The sequence below is a fragment of the Sinocyclocheilus rhinocerous genome, unplaced genomic scaffold, assembly GCF_001515625.1.
Source record: "Sinocyclocheilus rhinocerous isolate Xijiao unplaced genomic scaffold, SAMN03320098_v1.1 scaffold2755, whole genome shotgun sequence".
Lineage (NCBI taxonomy): Eukaryota > Metazoa > Chordata > Actinopteri > Cypriniformes > Cyprinidae > Sinocyclocheilus > Sinocyclocheilus rhinocerous.
This window is the reverse complement of record NW_015636044.1, coordinates 23,804-48,474: the sequence shown is the minus strand read 5'-3', so window position 1 is coordinate 48,474 and position 24,671 is coordinate 23,804. Positions and strand designations below refer to the sequence as shown.

The window sequence follows — 24,671 nt, the reverse complement described above, 5'->3', positions numbered from 1 at the left end:
TGAAAAAAGCACAAATGTGAGGGCATGTCAAAACTTCTCCAGGGCGCCAAAACACCCTCGGACCCCAGAGGGTTTTTTTACTCCCTAATATCGGTATCGGCCCCAAAAAACCCATATCGGTCGGGCTCTACTACTTATGACTGCTTTTGTGCTCCAGGGACACATATTTCACCATCATACAATCACTGCAGACGTACGCACCATCTTGCTGGAGACGGCCGAGCTGTAGGCCAGACTGAGCGAGCGCACAGACGGACCGACGGCGGGCAGCAGGTTCTGGACGATCCCATTCAGCAGCCTCTTCTCTCTCTGAACTGCACTAATGTCTGGAGACTCCTCCGCCGCCGCCTCTGAACACACAGAATAACACACGGCTGAGCTAAGGCCCGCAGGATCATGGGAAGGGCAGCTCTGAGCGGCGTGGCGAGGTGAGGCTCACCTGATTCATCCACGTCTGCGTCCTCGTCCCACTCCTGATAGGCTCGTCCCTCGTCCTGCAGACTCTTCACCCAATCCTCATCCGGCTCCTGGTCCGACTCGCCCGGAGGACCGCAGTAATAGTCCCCTACACACAGTTAACTCATCAGATCACACTGTGTGGGATACTGTATCCCACAATGCAACGTACTCAATTTAATCTTTAATTGATTTAACTAGATTAAAAATGTAAAATAACTCGTGACCTTTATTTGACCCTCTAACTCTAGCACTCTCTATTCTAATTCTATTGTTTAAAAAAAAAAAGTGCCTCTTTTAGACTTGCACTCTATTTACAAACTGCTGCTCTATTCTTTTTCTATTCTATCTATTTTCTTTTTATTTATTATTTAATTAAAAAAAAAACTTGCTAGGTGTGCTGCGTTAAGCTAACTTGAGACTTGTTATATAACTTGTTATAGTATATCATTGCTCTCTTGTTGGTTTTGATTGCTTCTATTGTACTCATTTGTAAGTCGCTTTGGATAAAAGCATCTGCTAAATGACAAAAAATGTAAATGTGACAAAAATGCAGTCTTTTATAAGTAATTATAAAAGTAAAATTTATTTTTTTTAAATAATAATAATAATAGTTTAAATAATTGTACTACTACCGTTTTTAATAGAAGTTTTATAATGAATCAAAACGAATTATAAAAATAATTCATTTAAGTTTTAGAATTAATTATGAAATTATGAAAATAATTTTTAAATGGTTTTAATTCATTGGTCCATATTATGGAATTGGAAAAATATTTTTTTAATAAAAAGGTAATAACTTCCTTACTCTAAAAAGTTCCGTTTACACCAATGACGATAACTATAAAGATAACGATAAAGATATTGTTCTAAAAATCGTTCTCTTAAAGATAAATAAGTAATTATAAAAGTAAAATTTATTTTTTTTAAATAATAATAATAATAGTTTAAATAATTGTACTACTACCGTTTTTAATAGAAGTTTTATAATGAATCAAAACGAATTATAAAAATAATTCATTTAAGTTTTAGAATTAATTATGAAATTATGAAAATAATTTTTAAATGGTTTTAATTAATTGGTCCATATTACGGAATTGGAAAAATATTTTTTTAATAAAAAGGTAATAACTTCCTTACTCTAAAAAGTTCTGTTTACACCAATGACGATAACTATAAAGATAACGATAAAGATATTGTTCTAAAAATCGTTCTCAATATTAAAGATAACACCACAGCTATAACGATAAAGGCACAGAGAAACGATATCGTTGGAATCACTTTCAGAACGATTTTTCCAGCTGATGAACGATACAAACATTGACAGCCAATCAGAATCAATCCTGCTGTAACGAGCTCGAGAATTTAAAGTGACAGACGCGCATGCGCTTAGAATAAACAGACGATATCGTCCGCTGGTGTGGACGCTAATATCTTTATAGTTATCGTTCTTGGTGTGAATGGGGCTTAAATCAGTGCTATTGGTCATCGTTATGTCTGTTTGTGGGTTTTACAAACATTTAACCAAGCATTCAAAAGAGCTTGTGACTAAACCTCGTAACGCCATTGGATCCTCAAATTGTCAGTCAAACCTCATAACTCCACCCTTAAACCCTTTACTCAAGAACTGTCTAGAAAGGCTAATGTTTTTGTGTGTTTGAAGTGTTTGCCATCTAGTTGTAGCCAATATACTTTTGTATGTATTAAATATCCTGTGCATAGCGGTTCATCTTTTATATCATGAGATTTTGGCCAAATGTATTAAACAACAAGAAAAACTGAGCGTCCATATAGCTACAATAAACTTCATAACCTGTAAATGGATGAAAACGTTATGCGACAAAACACTACCTCCGTCATTCACTTTTCAAAAACCTTGTTAACTCCATTTGAGCATGATTTTCAGAAAATGTTAAGTGCAAGCGTCTGATCATATATAAAGCCAAAATACCAACTGTGACGACACATTGTTTAATTATTGGAAACCTAAAAATAACCTCTAAATAACTCCACTGATCAAGTGCGGTCACAAGAGGGCGACAAAGTGACACAAAATTGAAATTTACAATATTTATGTTCTGTTTATTTATTTTTTTTATTAAGTTACTGTGAATGATCCATCTGTGGTAGAGCTGCTTGATTATGATAATTATAATTACAATAATTTTGATAAATACTGAGATCACAATTATTTATCAAAAATTTTATTTAAAGCAGTATCATCTAATACTATAATAATGCAAAAAATTTAATAAAATAATAATAATAATAAAATAAAATAGTTGAATATACAATGAATACTAAAAAAAATTATAAAATCACACAAAACATAATAAAACATAGAATTAAAGTTCTTACAAAATGACAACTACATTAAAAATAAAATATATTTCAAAAGAAAATAGTTATTTTAAAGTGCAATAATATTTCACAGAAAAAATTTAAATTTTTTTTTTTTTTTTTTTTAAATCAAATAATATTTAATATTTCATTAAAAATAACTTTTTTTAAACTCAGAAGGGGGCAACAAAGTGGCATGAAATATTTTTTTATTATTTATTGTGTTTCTAGTTTTATTGCGCAATTATGGTAAAAATCATAATTATGATTATTCTAGTCAATATCGAAATCATAATTTTATTTAATCATTGCTTTTGGAAACATGCATTTATTTGATAACTTTAAATATAATTCAACTGAAAAACAAATGAAAATTGATAACTAAATCAAATAATAATAAATATTATATATTTTATAGATATAATATATATTTAAATTAATATTGTAGAGTGTATAAATAAATACATAAACACTATACAAACATGATTAATAAATTCATAATGAAATGTAATTCCAGCTCATTATATTTATGTCGAAAGGTTAGATTATTAATTGAATGTCAGGGGACACTATAAATAAATAATAAAAAAATAAAAAATAAACAAATAAAAAAGGTATTCGACTTAGAAAATCATATGAAAAAAAAAGACAAAACAAAACAACAAAATAAAATGAATCATAATTATGATTATTCTTGTCAATATTGAAATCATGATTTTATTTAATCACTGCTTTTGGAAACATGCATTTATTTGTATTAAATAATTCAACTGAAAAACAAATAAAAATAAATGCGATAACTAATAAATAGATTCTATAAATATAATATTTAAATAAATAATCTAAAACTAGTAAATAAACATAAACGAGATCAAAATGAGTTTGTAGAGCTTAAAGGGGCCAAAACGTTTTGATCATATATCAATATAACTATACAATAATAGTCATACCAATAGTATAATAATACTACTACAGAACCGTGCTTCACTGAAAGATACGCATGACAATCGCAGCTTCTGTCTAATCGCGATCTCCATTCCATTTCGATTTATCGTGCAGCCCTACTACTACTACTTCTAATAATAATATACATTTAGTCATTCTGCAGACGCTTTTATCCAAAGCGACTTACAAATATACAGTAGAACTGTTATTATTACAATTATTATTATTATTATTATACAGTAAAACTACAATATACTAATATTTATGGCTATACTTAATTACCTTATTTGTAGAATCTAAACCCTTTTGTGGATGTTTGTTTGTTTGTTTGTGTTTAACGCCATTCCAACTTCCGTAGCTATTTACATGGCAAGAAATATTATGGCTGAATTATGTCATGTTTTTATAATTAATTTTTGCTAAAAACTGTATGTGGCTTAATGGTGTTAAAAATCTCTTCAAAAGAGTTAACTGAATAAAAAAAGTTCTCTCAAAGAGTTAAAACCAGCACAATCTAATAAAACATGCTTAATGGATAAAGCGATCTTCTCCAAGTATTGAAAACTTGTGTCATCCTGGAATGACCTTTTCTACAGCGGGTTTAAACTATCTGCTCCCATTGGTTAGAGAATTGATAGAACATTATTTTTCCAGCATTGGGGCTAATGTGGTGGAGTTTCCTCTTCTGTGGCTGATGTCTGTGCGGTTCACTCACCGTCCTCGGTCTTCTCGTGGTCGGAGTATTTGAAGGCCTTGCGCAGCTCCTCGGCGTGGCTCCACAGGTTCAGGCCCTTCAGCAGGTCTGCGGCGGAGCTCCACGAGCGATTACTGCAGTGCTGCAGCATCACCTGCCGCTTGATGGCCTTCAGCTCCTCGTACGTGAAGTACTCCATCAGCATGGGCTGATACACCTGAGGACACACGCACAAACATCAGACAGAAACACACACCACTGCAGGGCTCCAGTCTAACACTGAAGAGCAGTGAAAGATAATTTAATCATAAAAACACTAATGTTTTGCATTAACAAGTGCAGTTACTAATAATATTGCATGCTTATTTCTTGGTAACGTACATTTGACTGAATGTAAAGCACTGAGCTTGAGTTGGGAGGCATACAAAATTTACTTTTATTAACAACGGTACTGTGCAAATCACTTTTATATGAAAAAATAAAGCAATAAGCCCCGTGAAGCCGTGGTTTACAGTGAATTTATTACAGCTTAAAGCTTATTGCTTTTATAAAACGGTTATTCCATATACGTAGTTAGGTTTCACAAAATAAAACAGAGCAAATAAAGTGTAATGATATTAATAAAAACAGTATTCTTCCACCAAACAATGTAGTTCCTCAGAAACAGTTGTGGTTGCAACAAAGTGGTTGCCGAGCAACACACAAACGTAAACAAAGGTGTATGTTACTTTGTAGTAATTTACAACAGCTTCGAACGCGGCTCAGCCAATCAGAATCAAGGACCGGAACTCTCCGTTTTATAATATATATTCTACTCTCATTAAATGTACCATTATTCTTGTTATAGCATTATACGGAATTATACGGTTATAAAAGGAACGCTCTTTACTTTGTGTGATTCAGTCACAAATTGAACAAAAGTTTGTTTGTTTTTTTTACTCAAGGCACTTTGTGACTTTTCTTACTTCATACACATGAAAAGTGCAAAACTTTGACAATTTCATTTCTTGATGATTTGATATTTTATAATACCAAAATATAAAGCAAAAAGAAAAGTGGAAATAAATGACTAATACTCAGTAAGTGCTCCTCTGCTGCCATCTACTGGTTATCGTGGTAATTTGATGTCTTTTTTACATTTTATTTTAAACAAGTGTTTGTTTACCACAAACATTATTAAACAGTATTTTGGTCATCCCATGAAAAAAAAACATTTAAATTGGTTAATTTCTCAATGACAATTTCTATACAATTTAGAACAATTTCTCTCTGAAAAGGTTGTACAAACATTTGATCGCAGTCTGGAGCCACACGTCATTAGAGAACGCACTTTTAACTACAGCAGTGACCAGATCCAGTAAACAGAGGTTTCTAGGGGGCCACTGCACAATTAAAGTAAATTATATAGTATAAGTTAAGTAAATTGATACAAAAAAAAAAAATACTAATAATATTTTTATTCTTTAATGATGTTTTAAATTGCTCAAAAGTGACATTTATAATGTTACAAAAGATTTATATTTCAAATAAATGCTGTTCTTTTGAACTTTCTGTTCATCTGTGAATCCTGAAAAATAAAATGTATCACAGTTTCCACAAAAATATTGTGCAGCACAACTGTTTTCAACATTGATAATAATCAGAAATGTTTCTTGAGCAGCAAATCAGCATATTAGAATGATTTCTGAAGATCATGTGACACTGAAGACTGGAGTAATGATGCTGAAAATACAGCTGCGCATCACAGAAATAAATTACAGTTTAACAGATATACACATAGAAAACAGGTGGTTTAAATTGTAATAATATTTCAGAATTTTTACTGTATTTTTGATCAAATAAATGCAGCCTTTGTAAGCAGAAGAGACTTAAAGAAAATGTAAAAAATGTTGCAGAACCCAAACTTTGGAAGGTTGGTGTATATTTTAGAAATAAATAAAAATTAAAACAATCAAAATATAACACTGGTATTATATACAAACATGACTAATACATTTATAATAAAACTTAAAGACTCATTATTTTTGCTGAAAGTTTAATTGATAATTAATTAATAATTGATTGACTTTAAAATAAAATAAAATTAAATTAAATCACAGGGAATGAGCTTACAGAATCGTATGATATGCCTATAAAGTATTATTAGTATTTTTAAATATTAGTATTAGTATTATTAAATATTATTAAAATAAAATAAAATAAACAGGGATTCAGCTTACAGAATCATATGGTACACCTCTAAAGTATTATAAAGTATTATTAATTGAATCTCAGGAGATACTTTAAAATAAAATAACAAAAAATGAAATACAAAAACAATAAAATAAAATAAAGGAAATCAAAACAAATAAAACAAAACAAAATTAAATTAAATCACAGGGAATGAGCTTATAGAATCGTATGATATGCCTATAAAGTATTATTAGTATTTTTAAATATTAGTATTAGTATTATTAAATATTATTAAAATAACAAACAGGGATTCAGCTTACAGAATCATATGGTACATCTATAAAGTATTATAAAGTATTATTAATTGAATCTCAGGAAATACTTTAAAATAAAATAACAAAATAATGAAATAAAATAAATAAATAAATGAAAATAAAATAAACAGGGATTCAGCTTACAGAATCATATGGTACACCTATAAAGTATTATAAAGTATTATTAATTGAATCTCAGGAGACACTTTAAAATAAAATAAAATAATGAAATAAAAAAAAAATAACAAAATAAAATGAAAATAAAATAAAATAAAATAAACAGGGATTCAGCTTACAGAACTGTATGATACACCTTAAAAGTAATCCTGGCCAATTTGAATAACATCTGAAGTAATTCAGACACGTATTTTGTGTTATGTGTAAATTTGTGAACAGTAATATAAATGGAAACAGAGCTGCTGGTGCTCTAATGTAACATCAGTCTCACCTCCTCTTCCTCCTTCATGTGAGGAAGGAAGTCCTGGGTAAAGGCCTCCAGCCTCTCCTTCAGCTGCTGCGCGTAATTCAGCTGCTCGCACTCGCTCTGAAACACATGCATTCACCAGTCATCTCTTAATAAACGAGCGTGCTCCTGAGACACGCGAGCACATTCACTCTCCAGACCGATAGCACTGAGAAACACAGTGTGCAGATGATTTCATAACTGCAGTTATTATTATAAGCCTGCTGCTTACAGACACTCAATATCTTCATTCTTGCCATTTTCCGGACAGGAACTCGGAGCAGGATTTCCCAATGCCTTGTAAATAATCGAGTGGAAAATTTGGCAAGTTTGGCCTGACATGTCCAAATGGACTTTGCCATCGAAGACTAAAACCTTTTGGATGATTCAGAACAGCAGTTTTGTTTAAATATATTTTTTAAAAAAATTACAGTATTTTATCTTGACGCCCACTTAAAATATACATAATATAGTTTCTTATAATAATTTTAAAAGTTTATCCATTACCATTTTTCCAGCTTTTCTCTGGCCATTACAAATAAATGGCCAGAGAATCGCTGCTGAACTTTGTGTATCTGCTTTATTTTTTATTAATGTGTTATTTTAGAGTAATCATGTCTTTGAAATACTGCATCAATTTTTATTTTTATTTAAAAATTTACTTAGTATTTTGTTGTTTGTTTTTGTCATTGTTAGTTTTTTTAAATGGTTATATAGTAAAAAAAAAAAAAAAAAAAATTAACATACATAAAGAATAAAACATCTGACGAATTTAATGAATAGATTAAAATAAAAAATATTAAAATAAATTAGAAACATACATTAAATCAATACAAACTTGATTAAAACCAACAAATAAAAACAGAAAATAAAAATAAATCCTAACTAAATGAATAAATAACTAAATAAATGTAAATAATTGACTAAAATATTTGTTTAAATATGTTTATATAGGAAAATAAAAATACAAACAAGATAAAAATAAATAATAAAACATTAAATAAAACTAATTGGATAAATAGATTAAAATGACTAAATGACATGATAACAAATAAATTAGATAATTAAAAAATAAAATCTAACTGAATAAAAATTAAAAAAATATATATATATATGTTTTTTATACATACTTTTTAAGTTTGTTATTTTAGTACACCAGGTTAAACTAAACTAGAATGAGAAACTAACAAACTGAATAAATAGAATAAAATACATTTTAAAAATGACTAAAATAAACACAAGACATTTAACATTAAATAAAAAAAAAAACAATAACCTTGACCAAAATAAACAAATAAAAATAGATAAATAATACAAATAAAATTTAACTAACTAAATAAAAAATATTTCAAATAAACAATTGACAAAAATATATTTTCTAAATGTCTATGTAGTTTTTTTATACATTGTTATGTCAGTTTTAGTTTATTTTAGTACACCATAAACTAAATGACAATAAGAATTGTTGCCTTGGCAAATAGTTGAAATACAATAAGTTTTTTTTATACTTTATTCTATTCCAAGTAACCTTTTTTTATTATTATGGATTTAGCTTTATTTAACTATAATACGTGACCCTGGAGCACAAAAGCAGTGTTAAGTCGCTGGGGTATATTTGTAGCAATAGCCAACAATACATTGTATGGGTCAAAATTATTGATTTTTCTTTTATGCCAAAAATCATTAGGATATTAAGTAAAGAACATGTTCCATGAAGATATTTTGTAAATTTCCTACCGTAAATATATCAAAACTTAATTTTTGATTAGTAATATGCATTGCTAAGAACTTCATTTGAACAACTTTAAAGATGATTTTCTCAATATTTAGATTTTTTTGCACCCTCAGATTCCAGATTTTCAAATAGTTGTATCTCAGCCAAATATTGTCCGATCCTAACAAACCATACATCAATGGAAAGCTTATTTATTCAGGTCTGTCACGTCAGATCCACAACAGCATATCAGTAATTATCAGTGTGTCATTTCTGCTGCGGCGTGACACACTCACTCACACTCACCCACACACTCACTCTCACACACACACTCACACTCACACTCACACTCTCAAACTCTCACACACACACACTCTTCACTCACACTCACTCACACTCTCCACTCTCACACACACTTCACTCACACTCTCCACTCACACACACACACTCACAAACTCACTCACACTCACACTCACACACACACACACTCGTGTGTGTGAGTGTGTGAGAGAGTGTGTGTGTGTGAGTGTGTGTGTGTGTGTGTGTGTGTGTGAGAAAGTGTGTGTGTGTGAGTGTGTGTGTGTGTGTGCATGCTCTAAACACAACAAACCTACTGACACAGCAAACACACACACACTCGCTTCATCTTACATAATCAGGCTGTGTGATGTCCCGTGCAGGTTTTAAAGCTACACACCCACTAAAATGCATTGAAACCATCAGAATCTCCATGCAAAACTTGTTTAGAGTAACTGACATATAATCAGACTGAATCAGACATTTATCTTAAACCAGGTCACTGCATGACACTTTTATTCAGTTTAATGTCGTATATATTCATCTGCAATGCATAAAGTGCATTTAAAGTGCTTCAGTCTAGAAATGATATGATTGTAGATCAGACACTTGAATGTGGCGTGATTCACATCGGTGTTACATATTAATACACAGATTACAAGGCATATGAGGCAGTTAGAGGTTCATACTGTGTTAGTAAATCAATAAATCGATCAACAAACAAAACAAAACAATAACGGTTTTCAATATATTACAATATGCAATATTATCAGACACTGCGTATTTATTTCCATATGTCACGTGGGTTAGGAGGAGTTTGAGTGTTTATATTATTATTAGTCAATACGAACGACGTGTTTTTAAAGATCTGAGATCAGAAATTCACAATAAATGCAACCGTATGCAAGTTACGATGATGTTTATATTGCATTTAACGTTAATAACGTGTTTTGTACAGATCTGGGATCAGACATTCTTGTTAAACTCTCATAGCCTCTGTCTAAGGATACGAATGGGATAAAATGTGAATAATATATAAAAATAAAGATGAAATAAAGTGTTTGTGCTGATGTGAGATCAGACGGTTATCAGACGTCCACATTAAACTCTGTCTGTGTATTAGCCGTCAAGCTAACAATTAGCGCTCCTCAAAACACACCATTAAACGACTTTAAAAACTCCCTCAGTGGGTAAAATAAGACTTAAAACGGGTCAGACACTAACCTTCTCGCTGTAGAGCCCCACCAGCTGCTTCATGCGCCAGTGAGGCCCGGTAAAAACATCCACCTCGTCGGGAAACGGAGCCATCGCGCCTCCATCAGCTCCCACCGCGGACTGAGCGCGAGAGGCCAGATCCTGCGGTTAAATCCCTCCTCGCAGACGAACAACAAAACAAAGTAATAAATAAATACAAATAAATTAAATAAAATCCCACCACACGGAAGATGGCAACAACAGCATAAACGAAATATCAAAATATGTGTAATATTAAAAATAAACATCCTCCTCTGACTCTCTGAGAAATTAGTGCTGTCAAACGATTAATCGCGATTAATCGCATCCAAAATAAAAGTTTTTGTTTACATAATATGTGTATTGTGTATATTTATTATGTAAATACACACACATACAGTATTTTGAAAATATTTACATGTATATATTTATAGTCATATAATTTACATTATATATAAATATTTTAATATATAAACATAACATATTTTTCTTAAATATATACATGCATGTTATACATAATAAATATTCACAGTACACACACATATATAATGTAAACAAAAACTTTTATTTTGGATGCAATTAATCATGATTAATCGTTTTTTTATATATAATTTATTTTTCCTTTTAAATTTTTTTTTAAGTTTTAGTAATTCTTGTTGTTTTTGTCATTTTTAGTAGTTCTCTTTTATGTGTGCGTGTGTGTGTTTATAGTTTATTCGTTTTTATTTTAGTTTTAGTTATTTTAGTACAAGAAGCTAAACTAAATGAAAATGAGAAATGTTGCCTTGAAATAAAGCTTTATTATTTATGGTTTTAGCTGTCGTTTTAGTGAACTATAATAACCCTGAAACGTATTAGAACAGTGATGCAATGTAAACATAACCCTCCACAACACACAAACAATATACATTAACAAAAAAAAAAAACACAGAAATAATATTTAAAAGAAAGTAAAAAAAATCTTTATGGCTACCTGTGCCATAATATATTTATTCATAAATTGTTACAATGCAAAGCATTGTTTTTGTTGTTATTATTTAAAAATGGCGTGTATTAACAATTTTAAATTGTATTATCAACAAATGAACACTGAATGAAATTTAATGTTTCTACACAAAACAGGAAGATCACAAAAAACACATTTCAGCGACAGCCGTCGAAATATTGACGAATGTGTCTCTCGTATCTATTGGGTTTAATGTGATAAGCGACTCCAAAAGCACTTGGCAACCCGAATTACGCCATTACGTCCAAGTGCGCAGTGACGTGTTCAAGACGAACAAACGACCTGTAAAAACACATGCATGCGCGCCATTAAATAACGCATAAATGCATACAAACATGTCATTAAATAACGGGTGTATGCATATAGACAACAATAGTAAAGACACATTAAATGTTACTTTTTTCGTTTAATTTCCATTATTACAGTATAAACTGACTGTAAATGTAGCACAGTGTATTAAACTGAACGAGAAAATAGAAAAGAGAGAATTTTAGACTTTATTGACTGCAGCAAAATCATGATTATTCATCTTTAAAGTAATAGAAAAGGTGCAAGTAAAAAAAACAAAAAAAAACACAAAGTTATATTAAACCTCTCACCTTACAAACATATGGTTATATTGCATGAATAAACAGGTATGGAATTCAATTTTATTTCAGATGCACCAGAGAAACCAAACATTAACTTCACCAAAAACCTGCCAGACGATGATCAGAGTACAAATATCGAATCAACAATCAAAAACAAATAAAGGAATGACAAGCCATTAAAACGTTTGCCTTCACACAACGCTAAAGTGTTTATGGACTCGATATGTGTGCTTTTAGTGTTTGAGCACTACAACCGTTCAGCATTTTGAGTTTCGGTTTGCTTGTACACCTCTGAAAGAAGGTCTTCATTGCAGAAATTAGTCAGAAATAAAAGATAAATCAGCAAACTACATCTGATTTGTGTGTTCTCACTAATTACGATCTTAGTTCTGTGCATGTTGGCACCTCACCGAATCCCTCTGCTGCTAAACATCACATTTATTAAACATTCTTATAGGAAATCCTGATATTTCAGTCCAGTCAGATTGAGGAAATAGTAGAAACGTCCTGCTGATTTCTTCATTTGAGCGCAGCAGTGTGTCCTCCACACCAGAGGAGGCGCTGTCACGCTTTAGCTGTTATCCTGCAGCATCTCCTCAATCTCACGGTCCCAGTTATCGTCGCGATTTTCTGGGTCGACGACCACCTCGTACTCCTGAAGCTCCTGCTGCAGCTCCTTCTCCCAGTCGGCCGTCTCTTCTATCAGAGAACGAATGGGGAAAACAAGAGAAATATTTAAGACTTTTTCTTGGAGAGCAGGATTTCGAAATAGAGAGGTCTTAAAGGTCAAATAATTTAAAATAAAATAATACAATACAATAAACATCTTCCTCTGGGGAAGAAAAAAAATCTTTAAAAGTCTCAGCAAAAAGAAAAATCATTATGGCATATACAAAATCGTTAAAAAAAGTGAAAAAAATTAATTAAAAATTATTATAAAAATGGCTTAAATCTCCTTTGTCTTTCCCCCTTTTTCTTGTTAATAATAATAATAATAATAAGTTTAATTTATATAGCACCTTTCCCAGGCTCAAGGACACTGCACAATGACAGAAGCAAATACATTCCTACATACATGGACAAGACATTTTCCAAGTCCAGAACATGTGGTTGCAGTTGTATACCACAGTAATAATACAGTATCATAATCAAAAGCACCAAAACAATTTAATTGGACTCTTGTTTCATCTCTTAGACTTACAAATAACAAAAAGTGCCAAACTTTTGATGCATTATGACAACTTTTCTAAAAGAATGCAAGTTTATTTTTGCAGTTTTATGTATCGATAATACTTAATTTGACTTATATTAATTTGAATATATTCATGTCTCGCTTCCCTGTTTCTGTATGCTTCTACAAGTTTTGTAATAAAAATAAAAAAAACGCATACGAGCCATTAAATAAGGCACAAATATGTCATTAAATAACGTGCATGTGCATGTAGAACGACATTAAAAACACAAACGTCATAAAAACGTTTCTTTTATTAACTGCATTATTATAGCATGTAGCACAGAGTATTAAACTAAAGGAGAAACCAGAAAAGAGAGGATTTTAGACTTTATTTACTGCAACGAAATCATCTTTAAAGTAATAAGACAAGGTGCAAGTTGAAAAAACACAAAGTTATATTACACCTCTCACCTTACAAACATGTATACACTGAATGAATAAACAGCTATGGAATTCAATTTGATTTCATCTTCACCAAAACCTGCCAGACGATGATCAGAGCACAAATATCAAACCGGCAATCAAAAACCGATAAAGGAATGAGAAGCCGTTAAAACATTTGCCTTCACACGAGTTTATGTGCGCTTATAAGTGTTGGAGCGCTACAACCGTTCAGCTTTTTGAGTTTCGGTTTGCTTGTACACCTCTGAAAGAAGGTCTTCATTGCAGAAATTAGTCAGAAATAAAAGATAAATCAGCAAACTACATCTGATTTGTGTGTTCTCACTAATTACGATCTTAGTTCTGTGCATGTTGGCACCTCACCGAATCCCTCTGCTGCTAAACATCACATTTATTAAACATTCTTATAGGAAATCCTGATATTTCAGTCCAGTCAGATTGAGGAAATAGTAGAAACGTCCTGCTGATTTCTTCATTTGAGCGCAGCAGTGTGTCCTCCACACCAGAGGAGGCGCTGTCACGCTTTAGCTGTTCTCCTGCAGCATCTCCTCAATCTCACGGTCCCAGTTATCGTCGCGATTTTCTGGGTCGACGACCACCTCGTACTCCTGAAGCTCCTGCTGCAGCTCCTTCTCCCAGTCGGCCGTCTCTTCTATCAGAGAACGAATGGGGAAAACAAGAGAAATATTTAAGACTTTTTCTTGGAGAGCAGGATTTCGAAATAGAGAGGTCTTAAAGGTCAAATAATTTAAAATAAAATAATACAATACAATAAACATCTTCCTCTGGGGAAGAAAAAAAATCTTTAAAAGTCTCAGCAAAAAGAAAAATCATTATGGCATATACAAAATCGTTAAAAAAAGTGAAAAAAATTAATTAAAAATTATTATGCAATAAGACAAATAATTACAAAGGAGTGTTACAATGCAAAACATTAATAGTATTAGTATTTAAAAAGTGGCATATATAAACATCCTTTCAGCATTAAAAAAATTTAATCATTTCAGCTATTTCTATTTTTTTAAATAAATTTTAAAAAATGTGTTTAAATTAAAGTACTTCAATAACTAAAACTAAATGAACTAAAATTTAACATTTTAATTTAATAAAAAAATTATATAGACATAAAAAAAAGAATAAAAATGACAAAAACCCAATATAATTTTTATAACGTTAACAGCTATTTCAATTTTTTAAAATAAATTTTAAAATTTTTTTGTTTAAATTAAAGTACTTCAATAACTAAAACTAAATAAACTAAAATTAAACATTTTAATTTAATAAAAAATTATATAGACGTATAAAAAAACGAATAAAAATGACAAAAACACAATATAATTTTTATAACGTTAACCTAAACAAAAATGAAAACAAAATCTAATTCAAAATATTAACAAACAATATAGCAGTATATCACAGGGCTCGAAACTGGACTGTTTTGGTCACATATGCTTCCAAAATATATTTGGGAGCATTTGTGCGAGTGCAAATAATTGTTGTGGTGCGACCGGTCTTCATTTGGTTATATTAGTCGTCAATCACTCACTTTCACTGCATTGCAGAAGCCAGAGACACTGAAGGCGGACGCAAAGAGAAGAAAATACTGCAGCTGCGAAACAAGCTCACTGTTCACTATGTGTGAAATATAGAAATTTAATTGGGAAAGGACACTGCACAATGACAGAAGCAAATACATTCCTACATACATGGACAAGACATTTTCCAAGTCCAGAACATGTGGTTGCAGTTGTATACCACAGTAATAATACAGTATCATAATCAAAAGCACCAAAACAATTTAATTGGACTCTTGTTTCATCTCTTAGACTTACAAATAACAAAAAGTGCCAAACTTTTGATGCATTATGACAACTTTTCTAAAAGAATGCAAGTTTATTTTTGCAGTTTTATGTATCGATAATACTTAATTTGACTTATATTAATTTGAATATATTCATGTCTCGCTTCCCTGTTTCTGTATGCTTCTACAAGTTTTGTAATAAAAATAAAAAAAACGCATACGAGCCATTAAATAAGGCACAAATATGTCATTAAATAACGTGCATGTGCATGTAGAACGACATTAAAAACACAAACGTCATAAAAACGTTTCTTTTATTAACTGCATTATTATAGCATGTAGCACAGAGTATTAAACTAAAGGAGAAACCAGAAAAGAGAGGATTTTAGACTTTATTTACTGCAACGAAATCATCTTTAAAGTAATAAGACAAGGTGCAAGTTGAAAAAACACAAAGTTATATTACACCTCTCACCTTACAAACATGTATACACTGAATGAATAAACAGCTATGGAATTCAATTTGATTTCATCTTCACCAAAACCTGCCAGACGATGATCAGAGCACAAATATCAAACCGGCAATCAAAAACCGATAAAGGAATGAGAAGCCGTTAAAACATTTGCCTTCACACGAGTTTATGTGCGCTTATAAGTGTTGGAGCGCTACAACCGTTCAGCTTTTTGAGTTTCGGTTTGCTTGTACACCTCTGAAAGAAGGTCTTCATTGCAGAAATTAGTCAGAAATAAAAGATAAATCAGCAAACTACATCTGATTTGTGTGTTCTCACTAATTACGATCTTAGTTCTGTGCATGTTGGCACCTCACCGAATCCCTCTGCTGCTAAACATCACATTTATTAAACATTCTTATAGGAAATCCTGATATTTCAGTCCAGTCAGATTGAGGAAATAGTAGAAACGTCCTGCTGATTTCTTCATTTGAGCGCAGCAGTGTGTCCTCCACACCAGAGGAGGCGCTGTCACGCTTTAGCTGTTATCCTGCAGCATCTCCTCAATCTCACGGTCCCAGTTATCGTCGCGATTTTCTGGGTCGACGACCACCTCGTACTCCTGAAGCTCCTGCTGCAGCTCCTTCTCCCAGTCGGCCGTCTCTTCTATCAGAGAACGAATGGGGAAAACAAGAGAAATATTTAAGACTTTTTCTTGGAGAGCAGGATTTCGAAATAGAGAGGTCTTAAAGGTCAAATAATTTAAAATAAAATAATACAATACAATAAACATCTTCCTCTGGGGAAGAAAAAAAATCTTTAAAAGTCTCAGCAAAAAGAAAAATCATTATGGCATATACAAGATCGTTAAAAAAAGTGAAAAAAATTAATTAAAAATTATTATGCAATAAGACAAATAATTACAAAGGAGTGTTACAATGCAAAACATTAATAGTATTAGTATTTAAAAAGTGGCATATATAAACATCCTTTCAGCATTAAAAAAATTTAATCATTTCAGCTATTTCTATTTTTTTAAATAAATTTTTAAAAATGTGTTTAAATTAAAGTACTTCAATAACTAAAACTAAATGAACTAAAATTTAACATTTTAATTTAATAAAAAAATTATATAGACATAAAAAAAAGAATAAAAATGACAAAAACCCAATATAATTTTTATAACGTTAACAGCTATTTCAATTTTTTAAAATAAATTTTAAAATTTTTTTGTTTAAATTAAAGTACTTCAATAACTAAAACTAAATGAACTAAAATTTAACATTTTAATTTAATAAAAAAATTATATAGACATAAAAAAAAGAATAAAAATGACAAAAACCCAATATAATTTTTATAACGTTAACAGCTATTTCAATTTTTTAAAATAAATTTTAAAATTTTTTTGTTTAAATTAAAGTACTTCAATAACTAAAACTAAATAAACTAAAATTAAACATTTTAATTTAATAAAAAATTATATAGAAAACGAATAAAACGAATAAAAATGACAAAAACACAATATAATTTTTATAACGTTAACCTAAACAAAAATATCTAATTCATCTAATTCAAAATATTAACAAACAATATAGCAGTATATCACAGGGCTCGAAACTGGACTGTTTTGGTCACATATGCTTCCAAAATATATTTGGGAGCATTTGTGCGAGTGCAAATAATTGTTGTGGTGCGACCGGTCTTCATTTGGTTATATTAGTCGTCAATCACTCACTTTCACTGCATTGCAGAAGCCAGAGACACTGAAGGCGGACGCAAAGAGAAGAAAATACTGCAGCTGCGAAACAAGCTCACTGTTCACTATGTGTGAAATATAGAAATTTAATTGGGAGTGGGGGTTTATATGAATGGATTTCTGAGGGGAACTGATTGTCTTGAGAAGTTTAAATGACATTTTCTAATCTAAACAAATCAGTGCAGCGCTGCTGTGTTTACAGCGGTAAGCAAGGAAACGCTATAATGCTGTTCCATAAGCGCCACCTGCTGTCAGAGAGTGAATTTGCATCTTATTCATTAACTAACTGCTTGATTTTTACTGTACATTTCTGCTAGGGATGCACCGATACCTATACATATCGGACCCGATACTGAGCTCCTGTATTCGTACTCGTTAAAATGCCCCGATACCAAACGCCGATACCACACAGCATGTGATAAGTGCCATATTCAGACAAAGAAACACTGACAACAGAACAACAGACAGCAGAATGGAGTTATTAGAGATTAAGGATGTCTACGAAGTATATGTATACAATTAGCAATGTTAAACATTCAGTATTAACACCCTGCATTATTACAGCAAAACACGTGATTGCAGTACTGAGCCGCTGCAATGGAGCAGCTCTAATGCTATTAAACTAAAGATGATGTACCACAGAGCAAAAAAATTAACAGTGAAAGTAACTAAAACTTGTAAAATACATTTTAATGGGCATAAATTAAGTTTGAAAATAACTGAAGGATATATCTATATGATAAATGAAGTTAACCAACTAACATATAACTATACATATTCTTTTGGTTTCTGTACCCAATATTTAAAAAATTTACAAATACAATGAAAACACCAGTATCGGTACTCGGTATCGGCAAGTACCAAAAATAAAAGTATCGGTATCGGCCGAGTACTGGAAAAAGTGGTCTCGGTGCATCCCTAATTTCTGCCGTATGGACATCAACTTGAGATAGTCAACACTGATAAGCTATTACTAAATATAATGTAGAAACTTGAATTTTCTGTAAAGCTGCTTTGCAACGATTTGCATCGTGAAAAGTGCTATACAAATAAACTTGAATTGAATTCAGCCGCCTGCTGTTTTTGTTTCGTGCAGCTGTTTTATGTAGCATAAATTCACAAAGCTAAAGTCAGAGCATTCGGTTTTTGCTTCAGATTTTGAAATAATACATTCTAATGTACTTCTGAAACCGCTCATGTATGCAGCATCTTCGTTTGGATCAGGATTAAAATGCTGTGGTTGTCTCGGACTGTCCCGCTTTTAATGTACAGTATGTAGAAAACTCTTTTATGAAGTGAACTCACTTAAAGAGTTATTTAGTATAATTTTGCCAGGAAATATTTTTGAATTTTTAGCATATGTTAATGTAAAAAATCTTGTGTAATTTAACTTGTTTGTTTGCTGGTTTTTATTGTATTTGTTTTACTTGTATTTTTTAAATAGTTTTGGCCATGAAAATAGCCTAAGATGCTGACATAGCGTTAAATAAAAATATATTACTACTACTGTGGTTGTCTCTAATTTTAAATGACATCTTATTAATGTACTCAGATTTTTAAAAAATTTCTTGTCTCTTGCTTAAAAAAAAGAAAGAAAATAAATATTTTAAAGATTGGCTATCAGAATCAGCTTACTCGCTTCTAAAACATCAGCAATCAGAATTGGCCATGAAACATCGATGCATTACTAACAAGAAACAAAGAATTCAGGATCAGGTTCAATTGTTGAAGCTTTTAATCATCAGGATGTTCCTCTCAACTGGCAGCTGCGATGCTCCTTAATATTCAGTGGGTGCTCCTACATTTTTGTTGGCGCTCGGCTCCTAACTTCTTGAAGCATCAATGCTACAAGTAAAAAAGTTCATTTCGAGCCCTGTATCAATGATACTAGAATAGCGTGGGGGAAACAACCAAAATATTTAAGGCTTTTTCTTAGGAAGCAGGATTTTGAAATAGAGAAGTCTTAATAAAATAAAACGAAATGAAAAAAAAAAAAATATATATATGGACAGCAGGATTTTGAACCAGGTGCATGTTAAAGCTACAGCAGGCTGTATAACAGTGGTCAAACTCACCATCTTTCTTATCCAGCACCAGCTGCTCCATCTCTTTTCTCAGATCCTCCTGATTTATGTCGCAGGTGTCGAACGCGTCGCTCACAAACTCCGACACGCCGGGGCTGGTGGAGATGTCCTCCTCCTCCTGCTAGCACAGAGAACAGAGGCGCTTAGGTTTTACTTTATATTATTTAGTTGTTGCAGATGCTCTACATACAGGCTTCTAGCCAATGGCTATTTTGCAGCCCCAGTCCCTGGTTAGGCTTTTAAAACACAATTAAAAAATACATAAAGAATGTAAAGTAACAAGTACAGCAAACATAATAAAAATCCAAGAACCATCAATGCTCACAAACCTGTTTTTGTTTGAACCATTTTTTTAATATTTCTCAGAAAGATGTTCCAACTCTGAACATGTTCCAGAAAACTGTTCCAGAGCAGTGTCCCTTTTAACCTTTAACTCGTTTTTCTCTTAGGCACTATACAGCTCTGTGTAGTTGCACCTCTTGTAGTGATCCTTCTACTATTCTGTTTTACTATTAATTGACACATAATATCTGGAGCAAGCTTATACCGACACATTTAAAAACCATTTTAATAAGAAACAGATTCATAAACTTGTCAAAACTAAGCAAACTGTATTTTTGTAAATTGTTACAATGATGCCATCTAATTGATTTCTTGTCTAAAATGTTTAAGGTTTGATTATATAGGGATCTAACAGGTTTAATAGTCAATTGAGAGACCTGACTCCAAACAATCACACAATAAGACATATGTGAGAAGACCGTTGCATGCATATATAACTTAGCTGCTCTAAGTGATAGATACGGTCTAATCGTATAAAAGCAATTCAGGTTTGTTGTGATGGTTTTACAAAGCCTCTATACATGCACATCGAATTTTAACTGAGAATCCAAAATAACACCTAAAAATTTAAAATCAATAGCTGTTTCTATTGCCTTAAGGTCGATCATAATTGTAACTTCTGACTGAGAAACACATTGAAACAGTTTCTGAAAAATTCAAAGTCAAGCAAATGGTCAAGACGCTACCTCGTTGCTCTTGGCTTTAGCGCTGATGGCCACAGGCGGTGTTTTCGGTCTGATGGTCTCTGTGAGCAGGAAAATACATGTTTATTTCCTTTTCCGAGAGTCTAAACAATGACTTTACTATTTACGACGAGTGTCAAAATCTATCCACAGCCTTATGAATGGATATCCAACAATTCATGATTTGAAATGAGTAAATATTGTGTAGATTTCAAATAAACTGCTATAGCTTTTTGTGTAAATTTCATTTCACAATTATATTGTATCAATGTTATGAGATTCTGTTATAGTTATTATTAATATTAAAATACATTTAATTCGTTTTTATGTTTACATTATCTTTACATTTTTAGTAATTTTGTTGTTTCTTGTCATTTTTAATAGCTTTTTTATAAGTCTACATAGTTTTTTTATTTAATTTTAGTTATTTTTTTAAAGTTAATTCATTTTGTTGCAGGGTTATTATTGCTAACTAAAACTAAACCATAAAAAAATAAAAAAGAATTCATGACTTTCAAAAAATGAAAATAAAAAAATATTTTATTTTTATTTTATTTATTGCCAAGGCAATATTTCTCATTTTCTTTTAGTATTAAGTAGTAAAATAACTAAAAAGTAATAAACCAAAACGTAATAAAAATATAGACATATTGGGAAAAAATTATTTAAAAAAATTGACAAAAACCAACACAACAAAATTAATAAAACATTAGCTAAAATTAGATTGAAAACAGAAAATATTAAAATAACATCTATTTCAAAATATTAACAAAAACAATATTAGTAATACTGATGATACTAAAACAACACTGTCTTTTGTATTTTAGTTTTTTTTTTTTAATGTCTACATATTTTTTATTCATTAATATTTCAGTTTTAGTTTATTTTAGTATATTAAGCTTCATTAAATGAAAATGAGAGTATTTAAAGTAAGTTCAAGTTTATTTTAGATTTTATTTTCAGTGAATGTTTACAGTAAAGTAATGAAAATGTTTTTTAGTGCTTTTAATTATCTATAATAACCCTGAATTGTGAAGTATTATGTTTTTACAGGAATTCTATCAGCCTTCTCTAAACTCTTCCTGCAGTGAGTGAATAAACACCTGAGATGTTCTCGTTCAGCGGCGGCGCTGCGTTCTTCTCCTCTTCTCTCTTTTCGGCCGCCTGTTGTTGAGCCGCGAGAGCCGTGAGCTGAGCCGACTGCTTGATCAGAGACACGCGGTAGAAATAATTCCTCCAGAACACGTCCTCCTTCACCCTGACACACACACACACACACACACACACACACACACACACACTCAGACTCAGACTCGTCTGCTCTCACAGTTCAGGCATGAATAAACAGGGCATTAACGGAGCCGACTCTCACTGTTTGGGGACGAGGTCAAAGCGCATCCTGTTGAGCAGCTCGTCTTCCTGCAGCATCACCAGAGCCACGGCGTACATCTGCTCAAAGTCGAACTGGAACTGCACTCCGGCCGGAGGGTCGCGCAGGAAGTTCCTCTTGTCCTGAACGACAAAAAAATAAAAATCAGTCATGCAGTTTTGGTTTAAACTTTAAAGTGATCTGAGGGTAGGGCTGCAACAACTAATCGATAAAATCAATTATTATCAATAATGAAAATAATCGACAACGATTCTCATTATCCATTAGTCGGGTCTGCCCGGTTTGTGCCACTGCTGCTCTAAACTAACAGCACTGGTGATTACCAAAATCATTTTCTAGCTTTCTGTATTAGTTAGTCCTCCAATCTGTGTAAGCTCTGTAGTAACAGTAGTAGTCTATTTCTAACGCTATAATATGATTATTGCTGTTGTCTATGAAAGAAAGGCAGAAAAAATAGCCAAGCACTTTATAGTGTTTTTCCAGATGTCCAATTATAGTCAAAAAGTACCTAAACAATGCCAGCAAGCATGCAAGCTGTTATGAAAGATTTTTGTTATTATGTGAATAAATACTATTTGTTTCAGTTTGTTATTTGCCCAATAAATGACTATAACATTTTTAGATTTAAACCGTTTTTTGACAGATTCCTAAAATAATTGTGTTTTCTCTTTATTATGACAGGTGGTCTAATAAATTAAGCACTGTATGTTTTCATAGTGTACTAATTTAGTGTACTAATCATTTAAATATAGAGTAAAGCTCACAGCGGATAAAGCGAGTATCTGCTGCTGAATGGTTTCCTCCTCGTTGTATCCGACCCAGGGCGGCACCGCGGCGTCTGTGGATAAAAGATTGAGAAAATACATAAATGCATAAAAAGATTTTGCTTTAACATAGCTGTACAAAGTCACAGATGCATGCATTTATGTCCATACCTGTTTTCCTTGCATTTTTCTCCTGGACAAATTTTTCTTGCTCCTTCTGAAAATCTCCCAAAATGGTCTGACAGAGAATCGAGTCAGAGATGCAACAAGCTCATATTTATTGGTCTGAATCAGGGTTATTATCCTTAACTGGAACTAATACATAAATAAATAAATAATTGAAATAAAATAAACTTGAACTGAAATGTGTGTTGTGTTGTCTTATCTAGCTGCTAAGGCAGTAATGAAGTTGTAGTCCTAAAATAACTAGAAGTAATTCATAAAAATAATAAATATGGACATCTAAAAACAAACAGTCACAAAATTACTAAACTTTTAACTAACATTAATGTAAAATCTAAATCTGTATTACTAAAACTAACAAATTAAAATAAAAGTATAAAAATAAAAAAGTGAATAAACTTTAAATAAACGTATGAATAAACTAAAAAAATGGAAAAACGCACAACAAAAATCACACTAAAATGAAAAAATAAAATATAAAAATAAAAAGTAATTACAAAATATTAATAAAAGTATATAGACATAGTGACAAAAAAAACACACACACACAACAAAATTACTAAAAGTTACAAAATATTAACAAAAATATATAAAAGTAAATCAATGATACTAAAATAACACTGGGCAGGATTTAGTCCTTAATTTTAAAATCAAAGTACAATGCTTTTCATCCAGACAGTGACTAACATAAACTTCATCAATGATAAACATTTTACATTTTTTAATTCAAGTTCATTTTATTACATTTAAAAATGTTAAAAAAATAATTAAAAATTAAAATAAAAAACTTGAAGTGTTTTTTTTTTTTTTGTATTAATGGCAATGACACAAGATTAATAGTCACTCTTAAATTTAACATGAAAAATCTAAGGTTTAGTTATAAGTTGTATAATAAAGTTATACTTTTTTTTTTTTTTTTAAATCACACAATAAAAATTATACAGTTCATCATACAGTTTTATTTTTAAAAATTACATTTCTAAGCACATTCCTTTAGTATTTCAAACAAAACTGTTCTATTTCACCATCTTGGGCAATGTATTAGTCCTGAAAACAAACTCATCTCTCTGTGATGTACCTTGTCGATGATGCCGTCGATGTTGCTCTCCTCCACCGTTTTCTTGATAGTTTGAGCCGTCTCCGCCACAGACTCCGAGATCTTCTTACTGGCACTACTTGCAAAGTTCAGAATGAAGCCTGACAGAGAAGAGAGTATAAAAAACACATTAAACTCTGCATAAAACACACACAGGACAAGACGGTCGATTGCATTTCTTCTAGCAAACATCAGACTCAGAACCAAACTCATGTTTACAATTCCTGAAAATAAAAAGCCCTCATGCACATGCACACACA

General features: G+C 31.5%; 2 protein-coding genes across 3 annotated transcripts in view; both read right to left on the bottom strand.

The window, feature by feature from the left end:
• Positions 1–139: 139 nt before the first annotated feature.
• LOC107747631 (F-box/LRR-repeat protein 5-like) lies at positions 140–7,624 on the bottom strand. Its single transcript, XM_016562229.1, has 4 exons — positions 7,370–7,624; positions 4,457–4,652; positions 440–565; positions 140–350 (listed from the first exon to the last, which is right to left on the bottom strand). The coding sequence occupies exons 1-4, from the start codon at positions 7,478–7,480 to the stop codon at positions 175–177; spliced, it is 609 nt and encodes a 202-aa protein (XP_016417715.1). The 5' UTR covers positions 7,481–7,624; the 3' UTR covers positions 140–174.
• Positions 7,625–16,509: 8,885 nt separating this feature from the next.
• LOC107747629 (synapse-associated protein 1) overlaps positions 16,510–24,671 on the bottom strand; it is a 10,168-nt gene continuing 2,006 nt past the window's right edge. Inside the window, exons 2-9 of one of the 2 annotated variants that reach the window (XM_016562226.1) lie at positions 24,394–24,512; positions 23,304–23,370; positions 23,133–23,206; positions 22,351–22,490; positions 22,082–22,236; positions 20,982–21,040; positions 19,945–20,074; positions 16,510–16,779 (exon numbers count right to left, since the gene is read on the bottom strand). In XM_016562226.1, the coding sequence (XP_016417712.1) occupies positions 16,652–16,779; positions 19,945–20,074; positions 20,982–21,040; positions 22,082–22,236; positions 22,351–22,490; positions 23,133–23,206; positions 23,304–23,370; positions 24,394–24,512 (872 nt within the window). In that variant the 3' untranslated portion in view covers positions 16,510–16,651. The remainder of the gene's footprint in view (positions 16,780–19,944; positions 20,075–20,981; positions 21,041–22,081; positions 22,237–22,350; positions 22,491–23,132; positions 23,207–23,303; positions 23,371–24,393; positions 24,513–24,671) is intronic. The other variant, XM_016562227.1, reaches the window with a different exon arrangement.

Coding starts and splice junctions, on each gene's coding strand:
- LOC107747631 (XM_016562229.1), bottom strand. CDS start 7,480: ATGCATGTGTTTCAGAGCGAGTGCGAGCAGCTGAATTACGCGCAGCAG. Junction 4,653..7,369: donor ACATGAAGGAGGAAGAGGAG/GTGAGACTGATG, acceptor GTGTGTCCTCAG/GTGTATCAGCCCATGCTGAT. Junction 566..4,456: donor CCACGAGAAGACCGAGGACG/GTGAGTGAACCG, acceptor AACTGTGTGTAG/GGGACTATTACTGCGGTCCT.